General features: G+C 40.2%; 2 protein-coding genes across 9 annotated transcripts in view; one reads left to right on the top strand and one right to left on the bottom strand.

The window, feature by feature from the left end:
• Nucleotides 1–4,281, top strand: part of ELK3 (ETS transcription factor ELK3) — a 39,625-nt gene extending 35,344 nt beyond the window's left edge. The window contains exon 5 of the mRNA XM_052774641.1: nucleotides 2,650–4,281. Coding sequence (XP_052630601.1) covers nucleotides 2,650–2,748 — 99 coding nt within the window. The 3' untranslated portion in view covers nucleotides 2,749–4,281. The remainder of the gene's footprint in view (nucleotides 1–2,649) is intronic.
• Nucleotides 4,282–8,367: 4,086 nt separating this feature from the next.
• Nucleotides 8,368–13,267, bottom strand: part of CDK17 (cyclin dependent kinase 17) — a 95,661-nt gene continuing 90,761 nt past the window's right edge. For all 8 annotated transcript variants that reach the window (XM_052774220.1, XM_052774225.1, XM_052774224.1 and 5 more), the window contains 3 exons: nucleotides 12,476–12,566; nucleotides 12,164–12,241; nucleotides 8,368–11,741 (listed from right to left, as the gene is read on the bottom strand). In XM_052774220.1, the coding sequence (XP_052630180.1) occupies nucleotides 11,704–11,741; nucleotides 12,164–12,241; nucleotides 12,476–12,566 (207 nt within the window). In that variant the 3' untranslated portion in view covers nucleotides 8,368–11,703. The remainder of the gene's footprint in view (nucleotides 11,742–12,163; nucleotides 12,242–12,475; nucleotides 12,567–13,267) is intronic.

Genomic DNA, 13,267 nt, shown 5'->3' with positions numbered 1-13,267 from the left:
TGGATCTTACTTTTGCACCCATGGTTAAGAGCAGCCAGACATTTCATTTGAGAGAGAAGGGTCTGCACCATGGCCTGGGATGAGCTTGTACGGACCTACACTGGCCAGCCCCTGCGGGAACTGGAAGTGAAGAGTGGCCTTGGCTCTCCCTTCTGAGAAACCCAAAGGGCCTTCCTTGTAATCGGTGTTTGAGTCAGGCAAAGGCCACGATGACAAGTCTGTAGAGCACGACGCTTTACTTTAACAGCAAATAGGAAACGACAACCACAGCTGAAGCCTCGCCAACCCCACCGAGAACTGCTGGTCATCCTGCGTAGGTGTCGGGGCAGGGCTCGCCCTCCACGCAGCTAGTCAGGGAACGGAGGAAAGAGCTGGAGCTGCTTCACAAGTTGCTTTTGCTTTCACCTGGTCATTCGCGCTGGGAATTGAAAGAACGTTTGGTCATTGTTGAAGGAGTCAACAGCCTGCCAGCAGCTAGAGGCCAGGGCAGCTCTGTGGCTGCCTGCCTGCCTCTGCACCCTTGCCTGCTGGCAGGCATGGAGGAGAGATCGGGTTCCCTTTTTTTTTTCTTTCAGGTGTGTGCTGCTTTTCACAGTAGCACTGTGCTTGGCACTGCCTGCAGTTCTTCAGTACCAGTCTTTGTGTAGTACAAGGACCAGGATGGGAGCCATCCACCTCCATGGTCCCGCTGAGCCCAGAACAAGCCTACGGGAAAGCACGGTTCCTCCTCTAACGAACGAGGAGGAGCCTGTTCTGGCAGTGCTGGACACAACTACGTGCATACTCCCTCACAGAGCACGTAGATGCTTATTAACTGGTAAAAAACTCTCCTTCGATGTTTATAAGGTGAAAGCAACTCCCATACACCTACGCCTATACACCCTTACAGCCTATGTAGAGCATCACTGAAATCTGCAGTCTCCTTCTGCACAATTTACCGTGATATATTGACCTACCTGGAAAGCCTTCCCTTTGAAGCCACACTGCTGTGTAATTAAACTTCTTTTGATGCGTCATCATTAGTTTGAAATTACCACATAACTGGAACAGCAAAAGACTTGCACAGAATTGGTTAATTCAAGAAAATGCAGCCAAACTTAAGGACTACCAGATTAGCTTGAATTAAGTGCCAACTAAATTCAGCGCTAACTAAATTCAGCGTATTTTCTTTGTTACTCCTGTATAGACAGTAGCACCGAGAGGGCATAGGCAAGTCCCAGATCCCCTGTATGGAGGCGTATGAACAAAGAGCATTGTCCCGGCCCCAGAGACAACAGGAGGAAGAAGCAGCGAGCTGGGTTGGGCTGGAAACCAGGGGAAGGATGAAATCGTGACATTAGCATCGTTGGCATCCCGGGCCGTAGTGCCAGCGTGCCACCCGCCTCGACAGACACCAGAGATCACACAACCCTCTTTTTGTTAGCTTTAGAAGAAACACATTGTAATTTACATGTCTCACTTCAGAAACCTAGGCCAGAAAAGCAAGAGCTTGTAATCCAAGTTCTGTGTTTTAATTAGTCTTGGCAGAAGCGACGGCAACAGTTCCTGAGCTTTGGGTTGGTTAAAATAGAGGTATCGGCCAGTCCTGGCCGCAGCAGGAGCGTGGTGCCAGCCCCCCCCGCATGCTGCTGAGCCTGCACTGCTCGGCACGATTTTCAACTGAACGTTGGAAGACGGATATCATGGACTAACATCCTAGTGGAAGAGTAATCCTGTTACAAGCAGATTATATGCACGTGTAGAGGTTGATTACACCACAGATGGCTGTTGGAGGACTGATCTGATAAGGGGTAAAAATAAACCAGACACTTGAAATCAGGAGCTCTGTTATCCAGCTCTGCCTCTCTCACGCCAACAGAAACCCAGCGCCTCGAGGCCAGATCGGTATCTACCGCTGGGATAATTCCCGCCTCATGCTGCAGCAAGTTTATTCCACCTACTTGCCTTGCTTTTTCTCAGGTCAGATGTTAAGAACTAGCCAATACACATCCCTGCAGGCAAGTTACAGGCAGGATGCTGTCATGAACTAGGAATATGCAGTTTATGTATTGAGTAAGTATTTTTTGCACAGTATTTCAGGAGGAGGAGGTTAACACTAAATGACAATGTATTCTGCTTCACGTACTGAATGATCCAGCGTAGCTAGTTTATGGGTTCTTAGTGAATACAGAGAGAAACTGTAATTACTCGAGAGTAATTTTCCCCATGCTTTGTATTCACCATTGTACTTTTTCTGCCCTAAAACTACATCTTGACTTTCACTTTTGCAAAGCTCTTTCCTGCTTAGCTTTTATGAAGGGCAGACAAAAAGGACGTATTTTAATTAGTATCTGGAAGCAGAATAGATGGCAAAGATTTCTCTACAGCATTCGCTTTCCCAGGGTGATGATAAATGTATTGTTATGTGAACTTCGGTCTGAAATATAGCCAATAATAGATTTATACATCCCCATACATTTACAAGGTATTCAGGTTTCATCCTCTATTTTACATTCCTAATGGCTGAGGCAGACACTTGGTATGTATCTTACTGTACAGAAATGACAAGTCTTGGAAACATCTGGAGTCGGTTGCTGATGCTAAATGCATGTGCTTCTGGGCTGAATGCTTTGAGATAAAGAGTAATTTTTACCTTTTGGCCTCTTACAGTTTCCAACTTTGCTAAATGGTCACATACCAGTGCCACTCCCCAGTCTGGACGGAGCCTCTTCTCCAGTACTGCTTTCTCCAAACGCTCAGAAATCCTGATGATGCCTCATCACGCCAAGGACTTATTGGTGGATTTAACACTTCATTCCTATGGGCTAGTTTTTCCTGTGTCATGAGAAGGACATTGTGAAACCCTCTATTACTTTGGTTTGCACTTTTCATTACATGGATAATCTACTTTTATTATGTTAGCATTTTTAAACAGTGTTTATATATAAAAGTATATATAAATCTGTTTTGCATTAAATGAATTATAATTTTTTTTATATCATAGCTCTCAAGTGTTGAACACTTCTGTTGTTGATGAAGTACTTTTCTTAATGGTTTGCAACAATGTATCTAATAAGGATGTGAAGCTTCTTTTTAATCCCTTTTCCTGCATATTATGCATTGTGCTTGTGTAAACTATAACCGGCTGTGCCTTCTTTTGCATAATGTCATGTAAATGATTTATATATTTTCTAGTATTAAGATAAAAAGTTGAAAGAAAAAACTAGTATTGAACAGCCCTATGGTAGTATTTCAGTATTTTCTCCACGGATAGGCCATATGATGCAATGTATTCATGTAACTTTGTATTAAGTGCTTTCAAATTGTATAAAAATAGCCTTATAATTTTTCTTTGCTGAAGTGAAAAACGTAATCAACATTACAGTCAGGAGATGCATTTAGGAGTAACAAAGCCACATTTACACATTTACGCCCAAGTTCTTCTGTTGACTTGCAACAGGGAGGAACGGGGCTGTGTATAGTCGTGAGATTTCCAGCATTTGAGGATACTTCTGTAGAAAAGGAGACCTTGCTCAGAATTTATTTGGCATATATTTCTTACGAACTGTCAACAGTACAGCTGGAAAGACTGCAGGTAATCTCTGTCCTCCCAGGGAATGAGGATCATTCCCGATAAGAGAATTTCCAGGTGCTTTGTTCAGTCGTGCCAAGTGCCTTCTACTATTTCCCTAGAAAGATTATTCTAGCTACTAAAGCTCAGAAGGTCGCATTTCCCCTTCCCCCAAAGCTGGAAAAGTTACAGGACTGTAAATTAATGCCTGGTGCTTGTGAAGAGGCATACTGTACATGTGGGATGTTTATGTATAAACATCTGAATTCTGGATTAAAAAACAGCACTGTGTTACTATATACTTGCAACTTGAATTTACTGGGTATGTCCTCTACCTTGAGGTGATGGCTTAGTCATCTAAATGTCAGGTTAGGATTAGGCTAGACTCCCTGGCACCACAGATTCTAATCTTGGCAAGGCCGATGCAAATCTTCAGTTTTCTGAGGCGGCTAAAGTGGGTTGAATGCAGCTTTACCATGTAGGTTTTTCAGAGGAGACCTTCAAAAACCAAACCAAAATCAGAATCCTGTTGGCTACAGGTCATTAAAAGCTTCTACTTTCCTTTCTGGCCAAGCGGCTGGCCAAAAGTCTGTTCTTCTTGAAATTTATGCAGTGAGTTGTCTGCTGATTTTCTGCTTGGATGCATTTCAGTGATGATGTGTGTAGTTAATTGTAAAGTGCTTTTGGATCCTTCAACCTGAAAGGTGCTAAATAAACATTTTATTAATGCAGTTCTGATGTTGAAAAGCCATTTTTGGGGCAGAGGTAGTCTGACAAAAGACAGCAGGAATTTTCCTCAGGCTCCTGAGTTGCACAACCAAAAATGACTCCTCAGTTTCACTCGCAGTAATTAACAGGATAAAAAGCTGCTGTATCTCTATGAAGTACCAGTGCTGATAAACAGAGCAATTAGATGCAAGATGTAAGGAAAGAGAATGAAACGTATGGGAAGTCATTCGCTTGATTCAGCGTCTTAAGAGCAAAAAGAGATACCACCCCACAGAGTCAAAACCAGAAGATGGACCTACGCAAAATTTATGAGTGCAGGGAAACTTTATATGAAGTAAAATCAGAACAGGTTGGAAGGCAGCATGTAACTGCTGGGATGGACTAGCCTAGTGGAGATAAATCACAAGGGCTTGCAGATCAAACGTTTCGCTTTCAAGGGATTCCTCCCAGGTACATGGAATATTTTTCAGTAACCATGTTACAGAGAGGCAATTACTCGCACTCTAGAGGCAACTCTCGTCTCTTTTTTAAAAAAGCATGAATGCCTACTTCAGTAGTCTCGCCTTGTATACTCCAGTATAGCTAATGGGAGAACAAGGCATAGAGATGAAGTGTCTCTCACTAGGAGTTTAACAACTCAAGAGAGATACTCAAGAAAATTTGGTCTTCAACTTAATAAGTATTGAATACCACACTGCAAAAAAACCAGATGAACACAAGAGGTGGGAGTGTGTGACAGAGAAGAGATTCTTAAAAGGAAAAGCACCCAGATGCTCGTGATTTTGTTTCTTCCAAGGTCTTACTAATAATAAGGCAGATTTTTTTCTTTTCAAAAGGCTCACCACACCTCAGCGCACACACACCCACGCCTCCCCTCCCACCCTCCTGCCCCTTGAGTGACTTTGCTATTTTCTGCTATCTTTAAAAGAAAAACAATTCTGGGAAAAAAAAAATAAAAATCTCTCAACAAATTACTGTAAAGGATCTGAGAGAATCCAATAAAACTTAACACACCCAGAAACAGTACAGTAGTGCTGTCTTCTCATCTTTTGAGAGAATAAAAAAATCGTAATAGAACACATCTTCTTTTGCTAGTTGACTTTTCAATCAAAAAAAAAAAAAAAAAAAAGGTTGTCAAAATCAAATCTGCCTTCCAAATTGGTCAGTACTGTGGAACAAAAATTCTTCCTACTGGGAAGAATTTATACAAATAAAGTCCAGCCTCTCAAGTCCAACACTTAACCTAAAACACTAGACTGTTGTTATGCCTTATGCTTCAAAGAAAACATTCTATTGGTAATTTTCTATTGAGTTTTATTAACAGATATCTTTTTAACTGTAGAGAAAAAATCAAATAAATGTTTTTAAAATAAATACTGTGAAAGCGTCAATATTTCTGGCATGGAACGCTCCAAGCCAACAATCCTGGGGAACAAAACAGGAGTTACTCTCTCTTCAATATTCTTGGTAGTAATTGCGATTTGATCATACTTGAGGGATTTTTTGGATAGATTGACGCTTTATTCACGCTTCAGCAATATACAAAAAGTTTTCAATATTTTATAGGCTGGGTGCATGATCAGGCTATTGTTGGCTTACCTTTACATTGTTTTTTCAGAAAAATAAATATCCACCGGTACGGCCACAGCTACTGGGTAGCTTTGCCAAGAGATTGCACACATCTTCTGCCCTGGCACAGGTTAAGTGGCTTCAGTTCTAAAGAAAACTATCAAGGTGGGGAAAAGAGTGATGGGCGATAACAAGCTACATAAAAAGAAAGATTTGACACGCGTCCATGACATCAACAAAGAACAATTTGTTCTGTCTGAATAAAACTCGTCTCATCAGACAGGCACTTGCCAGCCTGGAAATACCTACCAAAGAAGTAACGAACTGTCAACAAGATGACTGTTTAAAGGGGAGATGGTCCCTGAAAACAGACTAGAGCATTTAATTTTAACAGAACAAGTCTCTCTACAGTAAGAGGCTGTATGGTCTTGTGCCTACAGGAAGCATCTTCAGAAGCCATCATGGCCACCAAATGAATTTAGAAAAGGCACGGTAAGTACAGGTAGTCTTTTACGAAAGGACATCGCTGTTCCCTTCTTGCGACTGTCTCTATATCCTGTAGGATAAACAAACACAGGTCACTCAGATTTAAGAATACCTCTACAAAGTCATCAGAAAACTACAACTTTTGAAATCCCTTTTAGCCCCAAACTGTAACTGCTCTTACCAATTAATACACGAGTGCTCTGCCTACACAGACGGAGTACAAACCTATTTCTTGAGGTCAAAGAGATTGACAGCATTAGTGAGGAGGAGTATAAATTTATTTCAATGAAAAAAGGAGAATGAACCTGAAGCAAGGACTCTGGAGCAATCAGCATCGTGGCCTGCCTCGGGTGGGTGGGTGAGGTATTTGTAGAAAGGCATCCTAGAAGAGAGGATGGTAGGATATGTTGGGGTTTTTTTCTTGAAAGATTCCCATCAGTTCATGTTCACTCTGCAAGAAGTGTGAATGGATAAACGTAACCTTAATTATTCCTAACATGGCTCCAGGCCAGCTGCCGCCTCCTGCAAATTAAGGAGAAGGACGTGGAAGAGGGGAAAGAAAAGTCTTTGAAAAAACAAGCTCAGGGTGTGAAAGAGGAGGAGCAGGCGATGCCAACGCTGCCGCGGGGGGCCTGGAGGGAGCTGCTCCGCAAGAGCACGTTGGAGGGGGGACAGGGACGAGCTTTCTCCCCGGTCTGCAATCCGCAGCGATGGCAAGTCCATCCGCAAGAAGATTGCGCTGCAGCGAATGAAGGAACTTCATAGCTCTCCGGGGAAAAATGTGATTCAAGGTATGGCATGGCATCTGAGCTGAACGACACTCATATTTCATTAGGGGGACCATAAAAGCAATCTGCTCAGGCAGGCCTGCTTCTTAAGTGATTTTGGAGGATGCAGCCAGGACAATAAATTAAGCAGTTATTTACAACAGTAAGTATGTGCATATGCGTGCATTCACAGTTTAAGTTGGCTCAAATATTACAGAACTTATGTGAGTTATGGGATTTTAGAAAACGTGAAAATAATGGAAAATTGTCATGTACACATTTTTCCACTGAAAGAGAGAGGCACAGTACAGCCCAGTGAAAATCACATATAAAAGATTAAAAAAAAAATCTAGAATAGCTAAATTCTAATCCCAGTTCTGACAACACGAATTTCCACTGGGGCCTAGAACAAGAGTGTGATTTCTGTGCAGCTGAACTCCACAGATGAAAAGGCTGTATGGTATGAATTACAAAGCCCAGGTATCCACTTGGCTTTTATACTTTTCAGAATCATCCTATCTGTACAGCCAGAGCTTACTTTACAACGTACCAATTAGCTAAACGCTTGTACAGTGCTTCCTTTATGTTCTATAATTTATACTTGTTATCTTGTCAATCTCTTAAATTGGTCTGACATGGATGTTGGCGAGATACATGGATGTTGCTGACCCACACATAGGCCAAACAGTAGCACTGAATCTCTAACAGCCCAGTCTCTGAAATGAAAAAATAAAAATAATCTGTAAAAAGTAAGCATTCAAGTTCCCCCCCAAAATTAAGAAATTTCATAGAAATGTTGCATTTGTTTCAAAGCCAAACTTTACTAAGGGAAAAAAGGTATTGAAACGTGCTAACAAGGTGCACGAATTATTTCAACTCTGTCTGTTAGTGACCAGACAAAATGATCCCATACCTGTGACCACGCACAGTCACAGACAAGGTAAATTCCACTTTTTCTTCCGTGTCACTATGTGCTATAGCTGTGCATTTCCATGCCGTAATTTGTTTGGATTTCTTTCAACCCTGACCTTAATTCCATGTATTTCCTGGGTTTATGATACTTGGCTTGGGGATATTTACAACATACCCTTCATATATTTTGTCCTCAATAACCGAATGTATTCTTAACCTTAGTTCCATCTTCATATTGCAAAACAGAAACAACATACCTTTATTACATTGAAAAACTCGTGCGCAAACAACAAGCAAGCGGCCCAGAGAATGCTACCTTGCACTTTTTCAAATGATTTACAAATACAAAGTATGTAGATTCTTTAATAATTGTTTATTTTAACTTTTATTGCCCAATTCAGGGATACACTCTGGCTACTTAACGCTGTAGTAAAGCAGCACAAAAATAACAGAGCTGTGTTGAGATGCAGGTTCCGCTAGAGCATTGCCGAGCAGCTGGTCTGCCCCTTCAATCTCCCCGTCTGTCCCGTCCCGTAAATCGCCGTCCCCCCCGCCCGCGCTCCCCTTCGTCCTTCACCTGCGTGTGCAACGCAGCCTCACCCCCACCTGCCTCTTCCCTGTCTTCAAGCCCACCTCACTCCTACACGCGCCTGTACACGCACCTTGGCATTCCTACCCCGGCGTCGATGGGATACGCCGGGGATCTTCTAAAAAGAATTACTTCATCCGCAACAACTTGCAGGCCATTTCTCGTTAACTGATCGTTCATCTTCAAGCAAAGGCTCTCGTACCGAATCGTCAAAGTCATCCATTTTTAGTGACTATCTGCTTATTTTTCGTCACAGTTGAGGTCTTCTCCCCAAAAGGCCGACACTGCCTACGGTTCTCAGGGACCCGATGCTGTCAGAGAGGAGGCAGAACACTGAACTGCGCAAAAAGGATGTCAGAGAAATGCCCAGCGACTTCAGACTCGCTGACTACTGCCCCAAGCAGGCAGCTGCCACAGAACTGTCTGCTGATGCAGGAATTTCAATTACAGACAATTAAAAGAAAGAAAGAAACCAGCTCGACCACAGATGCCAAGTTTCTTAAGAAATACATTCTTTAAAGCTACCTCCTAATGAAGCAAACCGATTCACTTGCAGGTCCTTAGAAAAATCTCTTTATAAACAGAGCGCTTTAATTTTATGGAAGATCTTTTCATCTGTAATAAAAAAGCTGAATTCCTACTTAAAATGGAAACCTCCTTTTGTTAGCTGCAGCTGATCCCTTTTATAAATCTGTTAATGCACTTCATTTTACCAGTTAAACCTTTAAGTCCTTTACTCATTAGTGTCACATTATTACTTGTTCTTTTATGACCTATAAAGTATTACTGTTCTAGAAATGCTAAATCCCACGTTTATCCACAGTGAACATTTACTCTATATCTTCACTACTTTTGTAAAAAAAGGAGATGTTTTTCTGATACTTCTTTCTTCAACACCATCACGTCTACAACGTTTTCCTACAAAGTTCATCAGTATAAAATCTAGATCAGATCCATAGCAACTATAAAAAAATATATAACAACTATTTCAGGACAAAGCTTTTTCCATCAGTGCCAAATCTGCCTCTGACACACACACAACGCTCCCGCTGCTATCAGTGGGAGACCCACGCACATATCCAAGAGATGTTATTACGCTCCTAGACCCAGGCAAGACTTCTGATACCGTGTGACACGCAGGACTTGCTTGCCAATAATTAGACTGTGGACCATGTTTACGATAAAATCCTGAACGGCCTCCGTCGCGGCCAAGTCGCATTACTTTTCACTGCCACTACTCCCGCGTTGAACTAACAAGTGGCCAAAGTTAAAACCGATGACTCCCACAACACGCAGATCTAACTAAACATTTCCAACAATGCCCCAAGAACTGCAAGTTCACTTAGTCTGTATTTTTAACAACACAGGGCCTTTGTTATTATAAATTTCAAAACAAAACCAAAGAATTCCACATAATATTTATACTTTCAAAAGTACAATATTAATACAGGTCGGTCAGTTAGAAATAACAGCAGTTTGTTAGGTCTACAAGATTTAACGTAAAACCGGTTTACAAATGCTGAAAAGCAGTAGTGGTCCAACAGTCACTGTTACATATGAATTTCTCTCTTCCAGGAAAAAAAAAAAAAAAAAAAAATCCCAATTCAAATTTACCAGTATCAATGAAATATTAATAAAACACCCCCAAACATGCCACAATCACTATTCACAAATAAAGTTAAAATGAAATATACAAAAATTCACTTAATACTGTTAAATAACAATAAACTACAAGATTTCCTGAACAGAAATGGTAGGACCCCTGAATGTTTTACAGTGAATGTCAGGAAAAATTAAGTTACCTATGACTATTTTCATGATATACCAGCCAAAGATTTACATGACCATTTCAAAATATACCAATAAAGATTTACAGTCTCTTTAAGATGCACTAAACAAATAGGTTCATAAAGGTGAACACAAATGCTTAAAAATACTGTAACCATCACCAAGGGTGTACTTATGATACTCACTGAGATGCATAAGCATAGTAGTAACATGTTTACTATCTCTGGTAAACAGATAACATCTAAGATCTGAAAAACTCTCTAAGTTCCCATTGTAAAAGCTCTGTAGTATAGTGAGTTCTTATCAAGTACAAACTTGCATCTTTCCAGTTGATTTCAAGTGAATAATGCACAAATCGGAGAGCAACAAGGTGGGAAAAGTGTGACATCATTCCCATGTTCTTGTAATGTTCCTCTGTAATGAAATTCTAAATTTCAAAAGTAAGCCAGGGTCCAACGTATTATGAATCTCCTTTTTACTATTTGTATTTCTAAGTTAAAAACAAGGTAAAAAAGTCATTGCTTCCGCAAGTCATTGCTTCTGCAGGCCCCATATGCACAATAATGTGCAAATATCTTATGCTGGAGTAAGCCTGACAAAACTTATCATCCCGTCTCCATGCTCTGATTTATCAATAAGTAACATAGGATCCGAGAGCAAATAATAGTTACTGTTCACTTGTTTGAATCAACTTTCACACCATGTGCTTTTCAAAAACATAATATGCATTATAATTTTTCAACTATTTCAACACATACTTCCAATGTTAAATAAGGAATTAAGTGCCATGAACTTAGAGCATTAAAGATGGTTCACCTATAGCCAAGCAAAGCTATGTTTACATTCCAGAAAACACTGCAGTTTAAGAAATACAAAAAAACCCCGCAGCAGTAGAACATTTTATGAAGAGAAACAGATGCATTCACATATTATAAAGCCATTGCAACTTCTTCAGGCATGGAACTGTTGTGTTAACTATACAGACAGTAGTTATTTAGCAGCAATGATTCCGCAATAAATAATGCACTGTGTTTCTCAGTCCTGCACAAAAATTGCAGCTACAGTTACATCAACAGCTGTAACCTACTGGCTCTAGTGGCAGAGGAGACCTTAAAACCAACTGTACAAAAAATTGTCACACTGTGACAACAAATATAAAAACATAATCTGCAGGTTGGAAATAAAAAGACTCCACTGTGAAGAGGACAGTGTAGACAAACTGCGATTCCAAGTCCACCAACAGAGAGCACTGCCTTCAGATCCGAGTCCTTGATCGATAGGATAGGCTTGGGCTTGACTCTGCATCGCCCACTTTAAAAAAGCATGCTCTGCCTTCTGTTCTTCCCATGTCCTACAACAGAACACGGACCATGGTAAGAAACTGAAGTATTCGCACAACAGAATATTCAGTTATTATCTGTATCTTCTGTCTATTTCGAGAGAATATCCTTTGTGCTTAAACCAGTATCAGCATCTTTCTTTCAACTGCACTTACTGCAATTTTTTCCACACTGCTACCATTCAACACCCACACAGTAATGGTTTGAAACACCACGATGTTCTCGTATTAATAGTCCCTCTGCCCGTTCTAGTAAAACTTACCTCCTTCTGTGCATTTACCTTCTATGTCTCTACAGGAATCTGAGCAAATAATTCCTGATATTTGTTTCAGTACATTCACACAGACCAATTTAACAAAGTATTTTTCAGTTCCAAATGTCTCTGGCACAGCATTCCATTTGCAGATATGAGAAAATACTGAGCTTTCCATACCTGTCTCTGGGTAAGTGGAATTTCGAAAGCCAGGGTCTTTTTGCAGTTGAATCTCTTTTAGACTGAATATTGAAACACCTGGAATGTAACAAAGAAATTCATTCATACCCAAACATAACTATGCTTTATTGAACAAAGTTCTATTGTTAATCATACAGTTTAGATAAAAAAATGTTTCCTATTCCCAAATATTTAAGTCAGTATATACCAGACTTCTTTAATAGATTAGATCTGAGGGTTTTTCCTTAAGCAATGTACTTAGCTTTAATGTACCATCTTAACAATACTCTGCTACTTTACTACTCCTCTTACTTTCAGGCAAAGTGTGTATTCTTGTTCCAAGACTTCTGAAGTATGCATGTTTCATGGCCTCTTCTGCTGAAATTCTCTTCTTCGATTCATACTATTAACATAAAAGGATAAAAGTGAGCTGTTTTTATTAAAATCTCTTTGCATCAAGTGATTTCATCAAAGGGAGAAATAGAGTTCTACTTGCTCAATATTTCTCACCAACTCACTAGGACAAACTTATTTTCATTACTTTTATCTCACACATGAAAATCTAACATATGCTATCTAAATCAGTATTAACAACATATAACAAGATTGCTGAAATAGTCGAAATAACTGCTGTAAATGGATGCAAGTCAAAAATATACTTAATCTTTATTTATAGACGTAACAATGATTAGATGACAGACTTCTGTCTACATTATGTTCTAATATTAAATTGCAATGAAATGCTACTACATGAGATCAAAAAAAGTCTTCTAATTCGATGGCCTACACTGCAGCATTTTGCATAAAATGGAACTTCAGACAACATGGTCTTCCATCTGTGCTCAAACGTCTCCTGCTTGGCGTATGTGCACATTTGGACAAAGATGCCGACATTTAAAAAGCTGTATACAAATAAGAACAAAGTCCAAACAAGGACTGCAAGTACTGTTCTGACACAATGTGTAAATAGATGAAGACCTGATGTAGAATTTAAATCATACTGCTCTCTACCTTACGTACTAAGAATTTTTAACACTGAAGTTACAGTGCTTCTGCATCTACTCGAAGACTTAAGAGTTGGCCTTCCATCTTGCTTCCCCTCTT

Source organism: Harpia harpyja, chromosome 23 (assembly GCF_026419915.1).
Source record: "Harpia harpyja isolate bHarHar1 chromosome 23, bHarHar1 primary haplotype, whole genome shotgun sequence".
Taxonomy (NCBI): Eukaryota; Metazoa; Chordata; class Aves; order Accipitriformes; family Accipitridae; genus Harpia; species Harpia harpyja.
This window is presented reverse-complemented; position numbering and strand designations above follow the sequence as displayed.